The 23,445-nt window shown below is 37.6% G+C and overlaps 1 protein-coding gene across 5 annotated transcripts; it reads left to right on the top strand.

Moving 5' to 3' along the window:
- The first annotated feature begins 213 nt into the window (after positions 1-213).
- Positions 214-21,962, top strand: NREP (neuronal regeneration related protein). Of its 5 annotated transcripts, none has more exons than XM_050328474.1 (5): positions 214-314; positions 1,042-1,089; positions 2,556-2,618; positions 16,279-16,356; positions 20,279-21,962. In XM_050328474.1, exons 3-5 carry the CDS (start codon positions 2,616-2,618, stop codon positions 20,399-20,401), a joined length of 204 nt encoding a protein of 67 aa, XP_050184431.1. In that variant the 5' UTR covers positions 214-314; positions 1,042-1,089; positions 2,556-2,615; the 3' UTR covers positions 20,402-21,962. The 5 variants fall into 5 exon arrangements, with proteins under 5 accessions (XP_050184431.1, XP_050184428.1, XP_050184429.1 ...); XM_050328471.1 differs by having other exon boundaries at positions 285-302; XM_050328472.1 differs by lacking the exon at positions 214-314 and adding an exon at positions 424-441.
- Positions 21,963-23,445: the final 1,483 nt, after the last annotated feature.

The raw sequence follows: 23,445 nt of genomic DNA, 5'->3' as shown, positions 1-23,445 counted from the left end.
CACTGCGGGTCGAGCCCGCGCTCCCTCCCCGCGGTGTCCCCGCATCTGTCCCCGCATCCGTGCCTGGCAGAGCTTCCACAACCGGGAGAGTCGCGGCCACCGGCTGCTCCCCCCCTGCCTCGCATCCCCGCGCTCCTGGAGCAGCACTGCTCTGCCCCGCCCGTGCCACGGCGCTCCCCCATCCTCCCCGCCCACTATCTTCTCCCCTCCCAGACAAGCACAGCCGAGGCGAAGCGGCGGGCGGGCGGCTGCCTTCGTCTCCCTCCCCTTTCTCCTCAGATGCCCTTTGCAGCCGCTGCAGGGTTATTATTACAGTCCGTGGCTGCTCCCTGCCTCCCCCCCTTCCCCCATCCCTCCGCCCCTCCGCGCCGCTGCGCAGCGCCTTGGCCCCGCTCTCCGCCCGTCCTGGCCGCCGCCCAGGGGTGCGGGATGGCCTGGGAGGTGCGGGATGGCCCGGGAGGGCGGGATCGCCCCGGGGGTGCGGGATCCCTCCACGACCTGGAGACGGAGGATCACCGGCTCTCCCAGGGGGTCCTTCTACTTCGCGCCCCGCGGAGCGGCCGCGGCTCCCAGACATCGGGAAAGGGGGGGACGCGGGTCTGCGGATTATTGCAGACTAAGCAGTCTGGCGCTGCAGCAGCGTGCGGGGGAGGCGGGCGGGCGGGCGGGCAGGGGGAGTGTGTATGTGTAAGGCGGGGGGTGGGGAGTGGGTAATGGAGCTGGCAGCTGGCCAGCTACCATCAGAATTAGCTCATTGTTCAGTATAACCAGCGCTGGCAAGCAAAACCCAGCCCGAGAGAGAGGGAGAGGGAGAGGGAGAGGGAGAGGGAGAGGAAGAGGGAGAGGGAAAGGGAGAGAGAGAGAGAGAGAGAGAGAATTTCCCCAGCCACCCCCACCCCTTTTTTCTTTTTTTCTCCGAGGCTGCACTTTGGAAGAGGTGCAGTCATTCTTACCCACACCCCCTACCCTCTCTCCACTCCCCCAACTATAAATTCCCTTCTGTAGCATGCTGCCCTTTTTTAATCCACATTTGTGTTTCAGATCATGTAGAAAGGACAGAAAGTGAGCAGGGAGCGGGGGCTTTTGTCTGTAAGTATATGCAATTCCAATCCACAGAATTTTATTTTTTTAAATTAATCCCCTCTCTCTTGCCCTCCCCCCCTTCTTTTCACCCCTTCCTCTCCCTGCATCTTTCTGTTTCTTTTCATTTCTTTTTGTTCTTAGCCGGACTTTGCTGCAGCTTGGCTTTCCCCTCTCGGTGCACATTTCCAAACAGTCTTTTTAAAAGAAGATGAGAAAACGTGCTGTATATGTGTTTAACTCTTTGTCTTTGTGCTTTAAGGCTGGATTTCTAGGCTGTGGATTTTTCCGCACACATGCAGGGGGAGATGAGCAGTGATTTTCTATAATGTTTTCCTTTTTTCTCTCTTTTGCACTCTGCAAACACCAAAATGTATTTTTGAACCTAATGCACTTGGTTTTGTCAGCATGCATGCAAGGCTCTAGCATAGGTTTATCATCTCCTTTCTTCTCCCTTGTGAAACAAATCTCCCTCTTCTCCGACCTGACACTGGATTCCTCTCAGGCTGTTGGGGTTTATTTTTAGAAAGCAGTCATTCTTGCAACAGCCTTCTGCATTTTTGCATGTGCAGCAGTTAAATTTTGCGTGGTTCTTTTGAGAAAAAAGAAAAAAAAAGCCAAAAAACACCAAACCAAACCATATTTTGGTGAACATGTAGTGACGTGGTGCTTTCTTTCAAATGTTTGTGTGTACATAGGAGTTTGCAGTTTTTAATCCAGTATGTATGTGTGTATTTGTGTAAACGTATGACTCATACATAATTGCATTGCATACATACACGCTAAAGGTAAGAAATATATCATCAATAGAAGAGAACTTTAATTTCTTGTCATTATGAGGTAACTGATAAAGGAGGTATGCTACAAATTCAGTCAATTAAGGGAGTGATAATTTAAGGTAAATGAGCAAGGACCTACTCTTATTTTTTTTTCTCTCCCTGTTTAAAATAGAGGGGGGGTTGTGGAATAGAGAGAGAGGGAGAAAACTGGAGGTTATGTAATGCAGTGCCATTTCCAAAAATACCTAGTCTCTGGGCCGTTACATTATGTTATACTTGTTCCTTGATTGCAAAAACCCACACTTTGTAGTATGCCTGGGAACAATGGACCACAGTTACTGTAAGCATACAGTGACAGCTTTTTGTCCTCTTGAGTGATTTTTGCCTGTGTTAGCCATTAGGTATACTGCTCTTCAGAAATGTACTGAGTGCTAAGAATAGCATGGGGTTCTGCAAATCCAGGTACTAGGGATTCCTTTGTCCTATATTTAAGCCTACAGACCGCTGAAGTGCAGAGATGCATGATATATAACCATTTGTGTGGTTAGAATAATTTGCATGACTTTAATCTTAACTACTGAAGTTAATAGTTGGTTCACTCACTGTTAGGCTGCCAAAAAAATACCTAATAAATATTGTGACTGTTGGTGTTACCTTTTTTTTTTCCATTTTTAATTTTTTTAAAATTGTTTTCAGATTGTTCTCCTTGTGCTACTTGAGAGAAACTGCAATCCCAAGACTTAACAGAATCTAAAAATGGTAAGAATCAGTTGCTTTAGCACAGAATCATTATTTGTTTTGGTATAAATACAAACCTTATTTCCCTGTTCCCAATACACATTTATAAAAATGACCTTTATAAGACATACTTTTTGAGGCTATGGGGATTTACCATACAGTAACTGATGTACTCTGAAAACCTCCTTATGTCAGATCTTTTATTTATTGCAATTTTTGAATAAAAATCTGAAATCCCTCTTTGTGCAGTAAAGCTTATTTAATTGAAACAGGAAATGTCTAGGTTACTGTGAAAAATACACATCATAACACATGTAGCAATACATGCAGACCAAGCAATATCCAATAATGTCAACTTTGACACCTTCCTTCCAAAAAGAAATAAATAGGTCATTGCACTTAGTAAATGAAACAGATTTAATCTGTTTAGTCTGTCAGGGAAGTTACTAAGAGGTTAACTAAATTTTCTTATTTGTTAATGTCTTTAGAAGATTAACATTTCTTTGTGACACAGATCTGTTTCAGAGAAAATGACTAGGCCTCAAACCTGACTGAACTTACAGGCACTTGGTTGGAATGTATTTATTGAACAGTAACCCATTTCCTTCAGTGTTAATTGTGTTTATATCTTTAGTGATCAAAGCCCATTTGTTGAACTCTGAGATACTGCTGCTGACAAACAACCAATTTTAAGGATGAAACATTATACATCTAAATATGGTATTCTCTGCAAAGGACTGTCTCAACATCAGCAGGACAAAGATAATATTTTTTTTCAGAAAAAGGGCTCAAAATAGGCAGATTTAGTTTAGGTGGTTTGTTATCGTGCAGCATTCTTGATTGAAGATGCGGCTATCACTTGGAGCATATCTCAAAACATGTCCTGACATAAATGTGAGGCATTTTGGGTGCTATGTGATAATATCATGACCAAACACCTGTTAATTTGTATGGAGAAATGCTTGAAGTATCATTGCATAGGGTGTACATTAGCACAGAGTGTTTTCCAAAATGTGAGGTTCTCAGGAACATACTAGGATTGGGTTAAATTAATTGCACTAATGTTATCCTTGTCTGGTTCTCACATTAATATTATCTTGTCTGGTTCTGGGGTTGTTTTGATTTGGGGGAGGAGGGATTTTTAAAATAAGGAAATATGTACTCTATTATAAAGGCTTTGCCTTTGTTTTTGGCTCCTTGTTTTATATAATTTCTCTCTGCAAAAATAAACTTGCAAATTCTGGAGTTTTAGTCTATTTTGGAACCTACTTTCATCAAAGTGCTTTGCTCATCTGTGTATAAATGAATAGATGGGGGTGGGGAATTAAAAGGGAAATGATTCACTTAAACTGTGAATAGAAATCATGTTAAAATACATGTTGTTCACACAACTGTGGAATATTGGATAAGGCAACTGTTTTCCTACCAACACCAAGGTGACAATCAGCCCACATTTTTAGATGCTATGCAGGCTGCTATGTGCAATATATGCCTATCTATGGAACAAAAGATTATTTTAAATCTAGTTAGGCATAAAATAGCTGCTGATTTTTACCAGCAGATGGTTCCATAAATCTAGCAAAGTTCCAGTAGTAGTCAATGAAACCAGTTTTGTAAAGCCAGTCTCTGGGCTAGAACATATAATACAACTTAGAGTTATCCAAATGCAAAGAATAAAATGTTATTACCCACCTGTGTAGTCCTATTTTTTGTTTTGCAGTGTAAAATAAATAAAAATCTCATTTAGCTGTTTTGAAAAGTTTTTATTTGTCAAAAAAGGCCTAGTTCAACTTCTTTTTTTGTGATCAGAATTAAAATGTAAGAAACATTAGGTTTTGCCCCAACTTACAAGGTTGCTTAAAATGTGATTCTAGGGAGAATCTCTTCTCCTACCACCACCCCTTTTTCCCTTTCCTTCACTTCTGGCACACTAACACTGAATGCAATTCTAAACCAGACCACTGACATACTTTTCTTGCAGGAAGGGACACAGTCTTTGGCATATTTCTTGTATTAATTGCAAATATCTTCCTAACCACTCTAATTTGCAGAAAATATTCTTCTTCACATGTCAACACTGTCTGTGCTGAAAGACGTGATGATAAAAGTGCTTACTTTGTTTTTCATATCACAGTATATGCAAAGGCTCTATTCTGCTCTCATTGGGTAGTGAAAATTCAGCTGTTGGATTCACCAGACTGAGATAAACCTTTAAAAATGTTGGAAAATGTCTTGTTTATTTCTTTGCTAAACTGGAAGCTGATTACTTGTTTAGTTAAGCTTACAGTTAAAATTGGGAGTATTGGACTTGAATAAACTTGATAAGTGAGAACAAATGAATTCTTGCCTTAACTTCACTGTCTTACTGTTTCTTAATGTTCTTTTTCCAAAAAATGTTTCTTAAAAAGTTTACAAGTAAACACAAATAATTTAACAGACTAGTTTCCAATGCTGCTTTTCCTTTTTCTAGACTTGGAATTAGAATTTCCTCATACCTGGTAAATTAATCAATCTTTCTTGGAGTTGTATAATAACAACATCATGAATTTAATAAGAAATAGAAAGGCAGAAGACTGTACTTTCTCTTCTTCTTATAATATTAATTCATGGACCTTTTGAGCCATCTTACACAAGAACATCTGCCATTTGAGGATCTGTTCTTACTTGTGCATATATTTCCTTAAGTGTCTACCTTAAGGGAGAAAGAGTCCTTTATATTTATGTGCAATGCATGAAATCCTGAGGTGATTTAAGTGCTATTTCCATCTGAAATGCTAGAATTTCTGTACACCACCTTCATGGGAAGTGCTGAGTGACATAAAATATAAACTAAAAATTCAGTGCTAATTAAAGATGAAAAATGGGCTCTAACTAAAAAAGAGGAAGAAAAAAGAATTATTTTTAAAAATTTTTCTTCAAGTGGTACAACCACTGAAATAAAGGAACTTTTCAGAGAGAAAGAAAGTCTTAATTCCAGTTTTCTGTGACCTCAAAGAAGACTCTTAGCAAAACCAGGGGCAGGTTGCTGTTTGTGGTGAGAGGGTTTTTTTTGGTATTTATTGATGGTAAATGATTGTTTTTAAAGAAAGAAACCATACTATCACTTTAGACAAAGGGGTCTGTTTGTTTGCTTCTAAAGCACTCAGGTGTGTTCTTTTCTTCTCACATTGTGGTTCATTTCTGGATTTCAGGTTCAGTCCTGAGGATTTGCTGTGCAGGTGCTAAGGAATTTAAACCAACAACACTAATAAAAATGTGTATCAGTAAATGTTTAATTTTGACCTACCTGAAAATAAACAAAAGATAACCTAGAACAGATCATTAATTTACTTCTGACTTACCACCATTAGATGATTACCAATAGATGACTTTATTTTAGTCATTAGTGGTGTTGAATATGCAGGTTATGTGTTGTGCAGTATAGCTGTGTCATCCCAAAGCAAAAAGGCCCCACAAGTAGGTCATTTGGGTCAAATGCTTCCTATAGTACATCCTTGGCTGAACTGCATCTGTTCTGAGGTTATTCCATCATTTACATTCTCTGCATTTTATAGTCTACTAGTGGAAAAAAAAGAGAAATATGGGATGATGACCTTTCAGAATGAAAACAGTTGGAGAAAAGTTCTTGGTTAAGTCAGAGAGAAAGAAATGACAACCTGCATTTGGTTGAAAAGAATCACCATTCCAATTTTTTTTTTTTTTGGAAGGGGGTTTATAGGGAAATTCATGATATAATTTAAGTTAGATGAAGATATTTATCAAACAAAGTCTACGTTTATGATTTCATCCTGGTTTAGCCTTTACAAACCTTTTTTCCAGGGAGTTACATGCAGATGTCTTTACACATTCTGTAATTTTCTGTGCCCGTGAAATGACTCCACCTTGGTTAGAACAGCTCTTCATAACTCTAGGGTTATCTGTGGAGAATGGAGCCTAGAATTGGTCTGGCAGAGGCATTATTTGAAACCTTTTATATGCTCTGAGGAAAAAAAATTGAAAAGAGCAAGACACGTTATGTCTCTAGATACACACTGCACACTCTGGACAAATGCAGCTCTTGGTCTGGCATGAAAAAACTCATAGTTGTTGATTATTACCAAGCCTGGCACAGGAACTAGAATCTCCTTTGTGGTAGTTCAGAGCTGCATTGGACCTGTAGGACTGTATCAGATGCTCTTCTGTTCATGTGTAACATGGGTAGAATTTGGTTGAGAAAAGTAATTGTGGGGGTGAAAGCTAGCAGCTTTGGCCATCTGAATGTGCATCTTGTGCTTCTTAATTATGTTTATGTATTGTGCATGAAGAATACATTGTGAACAGTTTGCTCAGTGTTATTTGATTCCTGAAAACTTTAAGGGAATTAAAGCTTTCCCGCTTACAAATTTTATAAGCAGAAATGCAAACTCATTTTTACAATACTTCTGTCAAGTCACCAGTTCAACTGAGCAGGAAACACAATTTTAGTTGGTTATGAGTAAAAAAGAAGGGCATAAAAAAAAATATTTGTACAAAGCTTTAGAGAATATGGATATTTCTGTGGTACTGCTCATATGCACATTAAAACACAAAAAATTTGTATATGCGTGTTTCTACTCATTCACAAACATTTATACTCTGGGTGCTAAAATTTTCTACCTATGCCCCAGTGTACTTTACCTGAACAGAACTGTGTTGACACATGGAATGGGAGGTTTACATAATACTAGATCCTGGACAAACTTTTACTAAATCTCTTCTCAAAGGCTAAAATCTTGGAAAATCAGAAATAAGAATTAATATATACCTTGTAACACTACAGTTATGACATTGATTTTTAGGACTTGGGATCTAAGGCCATCACAGAATATTTTAATAAAAAATATTTTGACTATTTGTATTTTGGTTTTATTTCAAATAGTTTTTCACCTCATTAAACCACATTGGTTGAAGGTGTGATCTAGAAAGTGGCAAAATGTTATTTTCAAATGTTTTATATAGAATGGTAGTAGGAGTCATTATTTGAGTGTTACATGCAATTCAATTTGGACTTCTGATCTGGCAAATTCACAGCAGCATTACTGAATGAATCCCTATGTACATGTTCCTGGGAGGATTCCTGATGTAAATACTGCATTAAAAACCAAAACAAAACCAACAACAACAAAAAAACCCCACACAACCCCCTCCCCCCCCCTCTTCAGAATAAGTAGGATTTTCTCATCCTACTGGAAGAAGTGTCTGTGGATCAATTTTATTAACACTAACCTGATTGTCTGTCTACTAGCTTAGCATACTTACGTGGGAGCAAGTTGAAAAAGAGGAATAAAAAATTTGTGTGTTTTAAGCCTTGGCTTAATATGTACATTATCAGAAAGAACTCCTAAACTCTTCCAGGAGTGATGTTTAGAAAGCACACATTGGCACCACAGAGTTACTCGGGTCAGGTTAGAGAGAAACACATTTTCCTTCTTCGTTTTGACATGACTGTATCTAAATCTCTACCATAAAAGACAATGAGTTTACATAACTCTATTCCTGCTGGCAGAAGAAAATCCTATGGAAATATTGGTATGTGTGCTTACCCTTAATTTCTCAGCTAAGTAATTATATAAGGCAACTTGGAAAACCCCAGAAAGAATACTTGGCAGCAAAAGTTCTTTCCCTGTGTGTCTCTGTTAGATGAATCTTAGAATCCACAGATATTTTATTACTTTCTGCCTACAGTGCACACATGATACACTTTGTAGTTTTGTATCTGGAGTAGCACTTAGTTCCATTAGATGGTACTAGAGGTTGGTAATATGGAGACTTCAGGTAAATGTACCATAATGCTTTCAAGCACCGGTTACAATCATCTGTGGTCATTACAACCCTTTTAATGAGGTAAGTACTGGCTGTACAGTGTGGTTCTTCTCTCATTTCCAAGAGTACTGCTGGGGCTCTTAGTGCTGTCCTGAATAATGCTGCTTGGGCAAGAGGCTGGCATCTCAGAGGCAGAGGCAGAGGCAGCAAGCTTGCCACTGCTTGGGGAACAGCATCACTTGTTGGATTGCTGGTCATCTTTCTGGTATGTGTGAGAAAAACAGTTTCAGTCCAAAACAACCTATTGAGTCTTCTGTAAGCTACAGTATTCAGGCCATTTATTTAGAAAATTTATAGGAAATTAAGAAAAAGAAACATTTCTGGGGAGTCTGCTTGTTGTATACATTTTATGTACCCCAAAACTGCAGGGCTAGGTCTGAGAGGGCACACAAGAGTAGCATTATTCTGGCCTGGCTATGTTCTTATTCTTTCTTCAGGATTCCCTAATGGCCTTTTTTGTAGTCTTTCTATTAAGATCAAAACTCAATGGAGTGAGGAGACTGGACTAAATGGACTTTTTGCTCAGCCAGTGACCGTGTTCCTTTTCATTCTCTTCTATTGCTTGAGTAATTTGTCAATGTTGGATATGTAATTACTGAAAAACTTACTTTCGTTCAGCATTTTGCTGCCATGCTGTGTGTTCACCTGATTTTATAGCAAGAGACTTGCTCATGCATCTTGTTCTGCAGTTATCATTAGGTGTAGATGCAAATAATTACTAATTAAACTCTACCTTATTGCACTTGAAGAGCAAATTGCAAACTCCTATGTAATTGACTGAGAACTTGAACACTGTTTTCATTCTCAATCATGTTATTGTTTTTCTGTGTTGCATGTTGAGTAAAACAACAAAAAGGGTCACTATAGTATAGAGGCAAACAAATGAAGTATGATGGGTTGTACTGGGCTCTGAGTTAGGTTTTCTGGAGGGCTTATTTGCTTATTATGGTTTCTGTGATGGTTTGTAATCTCAGAGTACATGCACAGAAATTTGCTGGAGGAATAAAGTGTTTTGCAGCCATTTTATTGCTTAATGGAACTTTCCATATAATATACATTTATTTATTATTTTTGTTCTGAAATAAATGCATTTCTTTCTCTTCAAGGAGTGCAATACTCTGGTAATCAGTATCTTGAAAATTCATAAATATAGTCAGGAGTTGGATGAGCTTTTATGACAGGGTTCACAATATATCATTTGAACTTTTTTTCTCTTATTCTTTGTGTGCGTGGTAAACACTAACAATGCTTTACAATGGTTTTAGCATATCAATGAAGTAAAAAAGCAGAATGACAATATTTGTAGCACACAAGCCAGATTCTTCCTGACTAGAGCAAATTGATCTCTCTGCCTGAAAACTGCATTAGGTTCAGGTGGTGTGGGGTGGATTCCTTTCGAGGGAAAATTAGAAAGTGTTTTCTATAATTAATCTCATTCAATCACATATGCCAGAAGACAGCTAAAATTTGTGTTTAGGATTCTTATGAGATACAAAATTGGGCAGAAGTCTGCTGACTCTACACACAAGCTTGATCAGCTTATGGTGTTACCATCCTCAACAGCATACTCACCCACTTTTGGAGGCCAGTGGTCATGTAAAAGTTGTGGAAAATATGCTGGCTCTAAACTTTTAAGTGTCTATATACCCAACATCCTTTCATGCAGCAAGGGGCTCTGCAGCAGCAGAGCCCATTAGTCTTAGAAGCATGATTTAGAAACTTTTGCACAGTCTCTCAGACAACTTTCTTTTTTGTGTCGTGGGATGCTCTGAGTACATATATAAAAGATGCAACCTGTACAAAATGGATAAGGACAGGAGTGAATCCTTTGAAGAAGCTGATACAGGTGATCCAAAGTAGGACAGTACATACAAGCAGACACTTCAGTATAAACAGATGAATAGAGACTTTAAGAACAATGAAATAAGTGATTGATGAAGACCGGTTTATATGAGAAGTTTTTTCACTAAAATCTAGAAAAACTACCTCCAAGGTCACTTCCTTATGCTGTATAGGGAAGAAGCAAATGACACTCTATTCTGTGAAACTGACAAAAATTGCAGAAGTGATGAGCAAGGACTGCAAAAAACCCCTAATGAATAAACTTTATAATTCATGTGCAGTGTGGAGAAGGGGATGCAAGGAAAAGCATACTTGTCTCATTTAGGTCTTTTCATATCTATGTGGTTGTGAGTTTGAGTCATCAAATGGGGAGGAATAAAAAGCAGCAGTAATATTTTCCCCATGAAAAGGCAAAGACATCAGAGGATGCTGATGCAGAGAAGTCAAAGGCAAATTCAGGTGTACAGTTGTCCTGCCATATTCTGCTGATGCCAAGTACTAATTATCACTGTAATGGCAGGTATAGTCTCACCAAAAAGTTGGGACACTTGGAACAACAATCCCAGCCAGGTGGAGGATCATCGTATGATTCTTCACCAGTTCTCTCAAACCATTTATATAACTTTCTTTACTCTGAAATTAACCAAGTGAAATAATTGTAACCTTTTTTTCCACCTGGTGATTTTTTTATTGTTATTGACACTGATGTGGAAAACAGGGATGACAGAAAAACCTGCTGCTCTGACAGTATATTGAATACATGAAATCAAGTTATTTGGGGTAACTGCCGCTGCACCTCAACCACAGGCTCAGACTTGTGGTGCAGAGCCAGTCAAAAAAGCAAACAAGTTAGCAAAATTGACAACTCTCACACCTGTTAAACCACAGAATTTTTAATTAATTAAACTAAGGTAATTAACTTGCATTTAAACTTGGACAGCTTGCGGTTTTTGATGATTCAAGGGAGAAAACTTCCTCACTGAGCCTTTGTCAGAGTCAGCTTATCACAATAGAATTATCCCATTTGATCAGGAGTGTAGCTTCTTCAGTACAACAAAGGTTCATCAAAACTTCAAGGACTCTTTGAAACAAGGAGTAATGATGAGCACTCTTGATGTGGCCTTATCATTGCCCTCTGCAGGAAGTTCAGATAATAAAAACTGTCTATGAGTACACTGCCAGCCAACTAAACTCTCAAGAAGCAGCAGCCATTCAGCTGTATATATTAAATCTTCTGTGCTAGGTTTGGAACATGTGGACATTTGTATTATATGCTTTCATAATGTTCTCCTCACAGTGTTAAAAAAAAAACTACTAAAGATGGAAGCACTAGTTTAACCACTTGCACTGAAGCAAGGCATTGATTCTAGCAAAAGAATTCCTTGCAGTTTTGTTTAAAATTAAGTAGTGAGGTTTTCGTTAACAAAATTAACTATTTGGTGTTAGAGCCATGGTTCAGTAAGGTTGTCTGTTTATGCATATGGATTATGCTTGTGGGACCTTGATTACAAAGAGAACCTTTTACTGCAGTGGGAGGCATTTGTGGGAATTGAAAAGTTCATGGTAAGATGTGCTGGGAAAAGTAAGTATACAGCTCTAACCAGCTGGTAACTAAGAAACTTTTTTTTAAAAAAGGCAAAGTTATAATTGTTTAAACTTCACAGGCAACTATGTTATAATTTTTTAAAAAAGAAATTATGTAGTGTCTTAATTTGGAAAGAAAATCTGCTGGACTCTTCCAGTGATGCCGAGACCAGCCACAAGGGAAATAATTTACAAGTTTTCCCTGAGTAGGCTCAATTCCATTGATTTGTGTCACTGCAACACAGAGCAATGGTGGTGGAAAAAAAATCCATTAACTACTTTAAAGAAATACAGGTACAGAAAGGAGAAGCAGCATTCCTTTCCGGCTATACAGCCCATCCTTAGGAGAACTGTGTAATAGGATGGCATCTCCCTAATCCTCCTTCTGGATTAGGCACTACAGACACACAGGGCCCACAGTCCTCACAGCTGCATAAGTGTCATTTTAGTGCTGCAGAGGGAAAGAGCATGCCCCTTTCTTTCCTTCTTTTCCACACACTCCTCTTCTTTTAGTCCCCTGTTCCTTCTGTGTCTGCTGCTAGACTGCTAATCCATATACTAAATACTTTCAGTTTTCTTTCCCCCCCACCTTTCCTAGACAAGCTACTGTAGAACTACTAGAGATTGCCTTTTATTTGGAATTATGAATTTCTAGAGTACTTGTCATCATTTCCTTTTTATTTTCGTTTCCACCCCCCAGAAAATCGGTTTATATGACAAAGAAGTTATTTGAAACTTCTCAAAAACTGGTTGCTGATTTGCTCAGAGAGGTTGGTCTTCAATAAACTTTTAGTGAAGAAATTCTGACTGCAGTTGAATACCACTCCAAGCCTTGAATGAGACTTGATAACAGGAATTCTGCTGTGGTCCACCAGGGGGGATGAGTGGGAAATATAGAAAAAGTAATTCCAGGGGCTTTCTTAATTGTTTATTAACTATTAAAACTTTGGGAATGCTTAACAAGAGAATGCTCATTTTACTAGTTGAGTATGCTGTAAATCTGGGGTTTTTGTCCCCTTCATGAATTTATGTTTGAAAGATGCTCTTACTGACTAGGAATGAAGAGTGGGTACCAAGAAATTAATTTTAACATTTTGATGTGACAGATACAGTATATTTAGTCCAGCTATGTTAAATTATTTTGTGTGTCTGTTTTAAAGCTGGGCAAAGATTGTGCTCCCCTACTATCGCTCTTTAAGAGGACATGGAAGAATAGGAATTAGATTTTTGAAGTGTTGATAAAACAGAGTCTTTGCAATAGCAGGAGTTTCTCAGTATGTTGGGTAAAGGAGAAAAGAAAACTCTGGAGATCCTTCTGTAAAAAGTATCACTAAGTAGTTCTGGAGCCTGGATGCTGTAAGAGCTCGTAAATAGATTGGGCATTTATTTTCCTCCACTTTTGCTTTTTCTTTAACACTAAATTTTATTATTTGTATCATTTTAAGAGACTTGAGGCTACAGAATTGAAAACATACTCTTCATAGATCATTCTCAATTTCAAGTTGGCCTTAATGTTCCAGGCAGAATTGCATACTGCTGTAGAATAGTCTCAGACAGCTCTTCCCAGATCAGTGTTTTTGGGTTTTTTTCCCTCCTGACTTCTCCAATTGGAAGTGAATGGTTTTGCATATCACATGTTCTTCCAGGAAGGCAGGATTACAGCAGGGTAACACTGTTAGTCAGACATTTAGGGGTGATCCACTCCGATAATTTATGGATTGTTAACTTTTTAACTAATTATTATTAAATAATAAGGCCATCAATATGAGTCAGAGTGTGACTCTTACACATTGTGTAGACTTGCAGTAACTTTAGTTTTCAGTCCCTCCAAAAGCTCAGTAATTCTGTTCTGAATCATGATTCTTTGGTTATTTAAGCCAAGCCTGAACTTGCATAATAGGAAGTACTAAGAAATGAAAATTTGGTATGTATCAATGAAAGCATTTATTTAGAAGTGTTTGCTTTATGCTAACAGCTGGAATATTGTAACCCTTACATCCTACTCTGTAATGGAGCAGTGCTTTGCACTTTCTCCTCTCTCTATAGCTCATCTTGCAACATATTATCAGTTGTTTTGAGCTGCTGTAATTGACTAAATGTTCTTGCTGTGTTTTTCTAGCACCCCAATTATCAGTATATTTGAACATCTAAGTGATTTTTGCATTTATAAAGCTGTAGAACAGCAAGACCTGATGGTTTTTTGTTGTTGTTGTTGTGTTTTTTTTTTCTTCCTAGTGGGTTGTAGTAAGTTTTAAGTAGACTTTTCTACACCAGCTTTTTTTTTTTTTCCATTTCAGAATCTTTCTCCACTTAGCCAAGAGCCAAACCATGATTGTCTTTCAGCATTGCTCTCAAGTCAGGCTTAAAGTTCTTTGGCTGTGCATTCACAGCTTTGGTACACTCATAGCAGAACAGTTACTGCATGTGGAATATGTCCGTGTGATTATTATCTACCAATATGGGCCACAGTAGTTGTTTTGAAGAAATATTAAGCAAATAGGACATTATGGATTTTATTTTTCTTTACCGAACAGTACTGTGAGAGGTAGCCAAGGGATTTTGTAGGGTATTTGGATTGTGGTGTTAGGTTTTAGTGCTTGTTTTTTTTAACCCTGGAACATAGTTGTGTGTTTATCTTGCAATTTACAGCTTTTCACTCCTGTCCTATTCCCACCCTCAAACTGCAGTTCCTCTAAGTTTTTATTAATTTAAGTTGAGGATTTTTATTTTGTAATTTGACTTCAAGTGCTCATTTTATTCCTATTAAATTATTAACAGGGATAACATGGCCTATAGGCTAATCTAAATACGTCTCAGGCTCCATGGAAAATACAGAAGGTCATATCCATCATAATGACTAATGCTGTATTCTCATGTTTATTCTGTCCTCCTATATATGTTTTTGTATATTTTGCTGGTTTAAACAGGCATGTCCTGTGGTAGAGCTGAACTCCTCTTGCTACTTCCCACCATGAGTTTTCACACAAAAATTACCACTACACAGTAAAACCAAGACATATTTGCAGAATGGGTAATCAGCTATTATAAAGAGCAACAGGAGAGCTCAGAGGTTACTTTGTGTCTTTTGTTCAAGTGTTTCAAATATTCAGTGCGAACATTACCTGGTGAATTCACAGAGTGCCCAGTCCTATGTATTATTTTATGTCAGGCATACCCAGAGAGCTTAACTGGCTTGTCTGAAACCTAAGGTATGAAATCCAATCTGTTGCTTTAATCAGGAGAAAGCACTGTAGTTTGTACTGTAGAAAATCATGGGAGAATATCTGAAAGCAGGTATTATCTTGGGCTCTGTGTTTTAAATTTCCCATCTCTGTTACCTACCTTACAGTAGAGTTTAGCACTTTCTATTGGAAAGATGATTTAAATAATCTTCTGGTTAATTCTCCAAGCTACAACTAGTCCAGTTGTGCCAACTTATAGTGAACATGCATCTCCATAGAAATAAAATCATTCCTCCTGTTTCATTATATGTACAGCAGTAAGCAGGTGAGCAAAACTGGTCCATCCACCAGTTATTTAAGCAACAATACAACTTTTGGTTCCTAAAGTGCAAACAAGTTTGAATGGTGTAATTTGTAATAGCCAGCTCAAAACATTGACAGTTTCTAATCCAGGTATTGCGCAGAAAGAGTTCAATTCACCAAACACCAAATACCCACAAGGCAGAACCAGGAGGAAAATAAATTCAAGAGCTTCAGTATTGTATGTAACTTGTAGCTGACGACTTCAGTGTTTCATGAGACCATGATTAAGGATGTTCTGATCTTCATCCTGAGGTTGTATCCTGAAGCTCTTCCTCCTGAGATGCATTAGCTTAGCATTTATTCACTCTAATCTTCCACTGTAGTCAGTAGACAGCTTTGGATCTTACCCATTTTCCATTCAAAAAGCTTTCTATAGACATTAAATCCCATCTATTTTATTGTACATATATTATGATTTGTTGGAATTTTTTTTTAAATGCAAAATACAGGGTGCTAACATAGAATTATAGCTCCTTCAATGATCTTAGAAAGTTCTAGTTCACAGTTCATTGTAAAGGGATTATCAAAGGTATGTTGCTTTTGTCTGCTGCAGTCATCAACAGCAGACAAAAGATATTTTAAAGATATTTAAAAAATTCCATCCTATGCACTTTTCTCTTTTTTTTTCCCAAACATCCTGTTGAATGCAGATTGCCATAAACAATAGAGCTGTAATGCTCTAGGGACAGATGTTGTCATGGCTACAAAAAATATGTACTAAGTGTTAAACACAACTAAGTCTCTGGGCCAAGCTCAACTGACATTAAACTTGGTTTTAGTAATGTGATCTGTCATATGAACACAACTTCACTGCATTTAATGAATTTCTGTTTGTTAGTAAGATCTTGTATATATTTATGTCACTACAGGTTTATCAACCAAGGTCAATGACTTCGGTAAGCCAGAAAATCTTTCCAACCAGCGGAGGGGATGGGGGATTTCCAAAGGTAAAGTTATTTATGTAATTTCTTTCATATAAAAAACAGTTTACTAAGTTGAAAGTTTTCTGAGAAAAAATTAAATTGCAACTTCAATGGATTTTATTTTATGACTGCTTTGAGAAAGTAGCCAGCTCTCATGATTTCATCACGAGTCTTATGTTACTCTGTTTTTCTTAAAGCCTTGGCTCGTTGTTCTAGGCAGTTAACTGAAGATTTCAGCTTTCATTTTAAAATTATGTTTTTGGCCTTCAGGCTTGCAGAAAACATGGACTTGTGCTGGCTACACACCAGAAGGAAAACACACTAATTTTCAAGAGCTCATATTTCTTAAGCCTGTCTCATGATTTTACAAGCTTGATATCTGAGTTTTGAATGCTTAATTTTTGCAATTCTCTCTCAGCAATGCAGATGAAAATGTCAGTGATAATGCAGGAGGAGGAACCAGGTGGTGTTGTCTATCTTTTGTTAAATTTTTTGCTTGTGCTTTACCCGGCTTAAGTAATAAGCATACATGGCATGGCAGGTTTCATCTGAGTTTGACAAGGAGTACCCAAACATAAAGGCAGAAGATGTGGCTTGTCATATCTTTAGATGTGACAGGATTCATAAGCTTTTATTCTGTTACCATTGCTGGCTTCATAAATGTGAAACTGGATATGAAATCTGTGTAGCAGAAGTATAGTAGTTGCTCAGAACCACAGAATGTACATGTTCATATTTTCATTACTGACTCAAGATCTCTGAGGTGGGAAAAAAAAGAAGTAAGTAAAGAAGAGATCACATGGAAAACTGAAGACAGCACATGAAAATTGTTTTGATTAAGTTTCAGTTATTAGCTAGACTCCAGCTCCCTGTTAACAAAACTCTGCTGTTTTTCCATCTGGATAACACTGTACTTTCCACACTTTTTCTCTGTAAAGGAACTTTTAAAATTTATAGCCGGGCTATTTGCAGTCTGTTATTTTCAGGCTCATGCACCAGCATGCTAGTCTTCGAACTAACATAAATGGCAGTACTCACACTCTTAACAGTCACAGTATTCCAAAAGTTCAGTGGAATAGGCTGATAGCAATGCCAGAGTATGTGCTATATATGGTCATTCTTGCATCAAGTGAATTTGCTAACTTTGTGAATTAACTGTGTGCTAACTAGAGGGGTTTTATTCAAAATTTCAAATTAGCAGCTTTAGTAAGTTGTCATTCATCATTAGCCAAAGTTACTCCTGAAACACAGCAATGAAGCTGTGAATTATGTGCAGCATAGTTATAACAATGCTGCGTTATATAGAATTTATAAATAGTTGTGGGTTTATGCTGTACATAGCTTAAAGTAAAAGTTTATTCAAATGGATAGCAGTTTCTCAACTATTCAAAATGTATTATACACTTTTTCCCCTTTATTGGATTCTTGCTTTTTAAATACAATGTGAGTTTTTTCTAGCCCTTATGTAATTCTTCAAAAGATATTTGGCATATGCTTATATAGAGACCAGCTTTTAGAACCAGCTCCAAATTTCATTTCACAACTGACCTTCAAAGCGACTTGAATATAGTTGCACACAAGCCAGCTTCCAGCAGAGTATCAACTTTAACAGAATCTGTGTGTCTTTGGAAATTTTTTTTCATCTGTCCTATAAAATTAATTAGGAAAAATTACTGAAGAAAACTGCAGAAAGTTTTCAGTCCTCCAGCTGAGCAGTTTATCTACTCAATGCTAAAAGGCCTCAACTGCTAAAAGAATAAAGTAAAATTAATAGATTTTTTTTAAAACTATTATTTGAAAAAAAAAATGTTGATGTTCTGGTTTGTTTTTGGTGTGTTTGTGTTTGTTTTTTGGGGTTTTTGTTTGTTTGTTTGTTTGTTTTACTATTTTTATGCAACCAACAAATATAGAAGGATGTAGTTCTTAAAGACAATTTATTTCCAGACCTAAGGGGGTCACATGGTATTTTTTATCTCATGATTGTATGGCAGAATTTCAGGACTGAGATTGTTTTCACAGCTGAAAAGGAACTGCCCGACACAATGCTTTTGGAAATTTGCCCAGACCTTTGGTCTGTGTGGTGTGCCTGTTTGCATCTGTAAGTTTCTAGTTTTCTTCTCACATCCTGTAAGTGATACACAAGTAGCAAATTTATTAAAAAAAAAAAAAAAAAGGTAAAAATATTATCATGAGGATAATATGTAAGAATGCATGTTTGTGCAGTCATTAAAATTTAAACAATATTTTCTCATTTTGAAATTCTTACAAAATCCCCAGTTTGGTTCCAGCAAAGGTATAATTCTACTCCTACTTCTTTCCCTGTACTTTCTACATAAGTACTGACCAAAGTCTGCTCTTTTTGTCTGTTTCTGGATGCCCTAAAGGAACAAGTCACCAAGAGCAAGGGATTTTGCTCTGTGTTCAACCTGAAAACTGCTCCTGACTGTGTGCAGTGCAGAACCCCATGAGGACTTCTTTTAATTAAATGCAGAATTTATCCTGTAAACTGTGATAAAGGCAGTGGGAGATTCATGGGGTGACTGAATTCTCAGCACAATAAATGTAGCAAGTATGGACATCCCAGCAAAAATTCTGGCTTTGAAGAGCCAGGAAAGGAAAACTGCTGAAAACTTCACTTTATTGGTGGTTGTGGGACTGCCATGTGTTTAATTTCTAATTATAAATTTACAACTCTCAGATCAGAAAAAAAATGAAGCTGAAGAAGACAATTTCTTAAAAAAAGAGAAGCATTCTGATTATGTCACAGATATGTCCAAAGCCATACGAGCAATAAAACACCTTTACAATTCTAATCTCTCAATCACAAAACCCACAAATTTATTTTTTCCTGCTTGGAATATACTATCAACTAAACAGATTCTTTTTGTTTTAGATCTCATAGTGGCATAACATCAACAAAGTACTTTAGGCACATACTTAGCTTTTAGGCTTCATTCTAAGGCTTAAATTGAAATATATATTTAAATGCTTGTCTGAATAGGCACAATTAATGTATTGTTAAAAAAGGTCTGCCTGAGGCAGCTGGCTTATATGGCCCACCATCTGCTTACTTGCCCAGAACAAGAAACACATTACAGTATCTTTAGTGTGCTCTTTTCAATGGATTAATATAGGGAGGTGACTTATTAGTATATGTTAGCTGTTTAAGCAGTAAGGTTTCCAAAGACAAGAGGTCTAAGTTGTAAAAGGTTCACTTAATGTTAAGATGGTCTTTCATAAATTAGATACACTTTTATGTTGGAGGCCAAGTGGATCTGTAAAAGGGAACTTAGAGGTTAAAAAAGACAAGCAAACAAATTATTTTAATGGTAGATAATACCATTAACATTAGAGTTTTGGTTACTCAGGTTGGCACTGAGCCATATTTCCAAAGGGGCTTGGTGCCTGCCATCTGTTGATTCACGGACCTGAGTTTTGCATTTTACGGCACTGAGACCCTGTGTCTGCCTTCTGTGCTTCACATGTGTGGAACAGGTAATTGCTCATTTCCAGCCACAGTTTTGTGCCAGAACTCCTGCACACACAGCACCTGCTGGTGCAGGTTTAGACCTAAGCTGCCTCACTCCTTAGCCTCTTTCTCTGTGACTTTTCTTGGATTGCTGAGGCCTCCTCACCTGCAATAGATGTCCAGATTCCCCAGTTCAGCAGTGGAGGGTGGTTGCTGGCTCAACCCTTGCACTTTGGCTTCTAGGATGCACTCATTCATCCTCAAGTTTTTCTCAGAAGGTGCAAGAATTGCCTGGTTTTCAAGCAATCCTTTGCTCTCCATAGCATCAGTATTTATAGGTGATTCAGTCATGTTTGGTAGATGTTTAATTCTCAACTAAAGCTGGGGAATTATGTAAACCTTAGGGTGGGAGAAGGGAGGAGTCCACCAAACAGACTTCTGTGAAGCACAGCTAATACCAGTTTTTCATCTCCACAGGGAAATCTCCCCATCTCGAAGGAAGTGAATCGCAAGAAAAGTGAGGCGGAAGGGGAGTGCCTGGTTCCAGAAAATGGCTATGAATGCCACTTCACCAAAATCAATTACCTCTACTCTTATTAAACATTATTTCTCCATTCGTATTACATATGGTGTATGGGTTTGATGAGATCATGGTGTCATATCTTGGGGATTGTTTCTGTGTAAATCATCAAGTGTAAGAAGAAACTATGGGACTCTGAGCCTTGCTTTAGAGAATAACAGTGGACAAATGTGTACCATAAAAACTAGTTTTTAACATTCTAACTCAAGCGAAAGCTCTCAGAATTTCACACTGTGAATCCATGTTTACAAACATTACAGGTGGGCCCTCAGGCCTGGTTCTACCACAACAATGTCTTCCACTACTCAAACTCCACAGCTCACATGAAACTGGTTAACAGCTCTCTCCATTTCCATCAACCTGAACTGCTTCTTGCAGAGGCTGAGAGTCCCCCTTTTTTTCATTTAGATGTAACAAGCCTAGTAGTTTATTTTCATCGATTGTCTGTATATCTCTATATTTTATCCATGTACTCTTTTGATGTATAGAAGTAGTATGAAACTCATGGTTTCCTTGTGGTAAGTGATCGTGATGCTGCCACGGGATTTGAGACACTGATGAATGGTGCTATTTTGGACTTTAAATATGCTCCTTGGCAAGGTAGCTCTGATGGAGTTATTTTTTATTTCCATGTTCTGAGAAGGTGTTGGTACTTTGTTTTTCTGAATGTTGTTCTTTAGACTGGACTGACTTGTTTACTTGTGTCTTCAGTGTGGCTTTCTTATTCAGTGCTGTAGGTGAGTAACTACTTATAGCGTACAAGTGAGGAACTGATTCCCTATCAGTGTCCGCTCACAAACATGCAGTAACAGTGGGAGCAATCACAAAAGTGTAATTTACATAGAATCTCCTTTCTGACTCCTGTCCACCTTATGGAGAAAGATGAGCAATAATTTTCCACCAACTTCTCAAAATCTCTTGATTTTTGTCTTTTTTTCTTACAAGCCTTTTTAAAAGAAGGGACAAGTTTTAATGTCCTCTTCAAATCCATAAAATAGGGGATATAGTAAGAAAAATACAGCAAATTTCTGGGAGGAGAAGTCCTAAAGGGGAAAGAGTACATTTCCACAGTCCTGTCAACATGTGGACTTTACATTTTTGTTCTTGCTCCCGGACTACTATCAATACAAAATAACACAAACCACAAAACTAAGCAGTACCATCTACTCATGGAGTGTTGTTGTGTTAGACACAGTCTGAAAGCCCACCTTAATTTTTTATATAATTCTGTCTTTTAGCTCTTCCTTTTACAGGGCAGGCCTTGTTCTGAACTGTCTTAGCTTCTGACTGTTAAACACCAATGCATGCACTGCACTTCCTAGATTTCTTTCCTTCCCCCACCTTCTGTATCCCTTTCCTTGTACCTTTTATTTTCCAATAGATTAGATACGTCTGTTGTGCTGTATATAGAGCAAGAAGTAATATTCAGCAGTCGTGGCATTTATGTATAGTTGCAGTTGTGTACTGCTGAAAATGCAGGCTTTTGTAACAATGTGATCTTTAATAATGCACTATAAGTACCCAATGTATTTTAGCTATTTTAGTAGGATTTGTTCAATAAATATGCAAGCTGTAAGGATAGCTGTGATGTCTTTGTTTCCTTATTACAATAAAGGGAGGGCTCCTTTTCTGATGATTTGCACCTGTTCTTCGCCTGCCTTCTGAGGTTTGTTTCAGGAACATGTGGTGAAGCAAAAGGTGATTCCTTTTGTAGCTACGCTAAGCAGTAGCTATTAAGATAACCTGAATGCCAGACCTGGATCTGGGAAATGATATCTTGATGGACAACGGTAGTCATATACTTTGTTTTCAAGATTGTGGAGAGGTTGGATCAGATGTGACACTTGATGCCATTTTTAGTAATCCTAGGAAGACACTGTGGGGCTGTGTGTGGCAAACACAATATGTTTAATTTTCCACCTCTGATAAACTGAATTAAAAGGTAATTTTCCTAGTGTATGTGATACAGCTTAAAAAAATGTTGATGCAACCCTCTCTTAAAAATATTTTTATTGGTGGAAAAGAAACACATTCATTTCTAAGGTTTAGAACATACATTGGTTTAATTATAGTGTAGAAAACATATACAGTGGCATTTAAAAGAAAAACACAAGCAATGACCTACCAATTAATACCAGATATAGATCTGCCCCTGAAATTTTCCAGTCGTGAGACCAAATGAGTGCAATTCCATGTGCTCTGACTATCCCATTGAGTGGATTTACACAGGGATTGAGTTTGGTTCAATTAGTTTGATTGTATCACAGAAAACTGACCATGCACATACAGCATCTGATCCAAATGGCCACTGATATTGCTGCAGAAAACACAACAAACAGTAGTGTACCTGGACTTGAGCTAACTGGTCACAAAGCAGCATCATCTATCTGTAGTGTATGTGTGTTCATACTAACGGTGTATCTACATGCATACATATGTAAGGATACATAAATTATGAGAAACAGTTAATAGAGGAATGACTAATTGATTATTTGATCTTATTTTTTAAGCTGTGTGCTACTAGCTTTGGGAAGTAAATGAACCATTTTAAAAAGACATATGAGAGGTTATTAAAAGGCTTTTAGATCACAATTCTATTGTTAGTACTATGTATTTAAGTTTGCTACCCAAAAAAACCCTTCTAAATCTGAAATATTTTAAAGGGTCACAGTCCTTTGGAACTTGCAGCTGTTGAAATAATGGTTACTTGACCTCTAGCACTGATTTTTAATCTTCACAGCAACATGGCATATTTTAATAAGACATAATGATCTGTGGATTAGGGTGTTTGATGGAATTACAAGAACTGATAAGTCATTTTTGAATACCACAAATAGCAGGTCTTTTTGTTAATTATAAATACAAAGGACATCTACTGGATAAAACAACTTTTAATATGCTAACATTCTAGAGACTAAAATTTGACAAATATGATTTAATGTAGATTATGATTAACAGTCCTTCTCTGAATAAGCGAAGATGGCATATACTTTTGCATCAGCAGTAGTGGATATGGCACATATGCAGTATCAGCATCAGCTACAAGAGAAAGAGAAAGAGTTAC

This window comes from Myiozetetes cayanensis, unplaced genomic scaffold (genome assembly GCF_022539395.1).
Source record: "Myiozetetes cayanensis isolate MyiCay16 unplaced genomic scaffold, myiCay2020 scf4, whole genome shotgun sequence".
NCBI classification, from domain to species: domain Eukaryota; kingdom Metazoa; phylum Chordata; class Aves; order Passeriformes; family Tyrannidae; genus Myiozetetes; species Myiozetetes cayanensis.
The sequence above is the reverse complement of the archived record's forward strand: the minus strand, read 5'-3'. Positions and strand labels throughout refer to the sequence as shown.

Excerpts from the sequence above, each read along its gene's own strand:
- NREP (XM_050328474.1), top strand. Across the intron at positions 16,357-20,278 it reads GGGATGGGGGATTTCCAAAG|GGAAATCTCCCCATCTCGAA; the intron begins GTAAAGTTATTT and ends TCATCTCCACAG.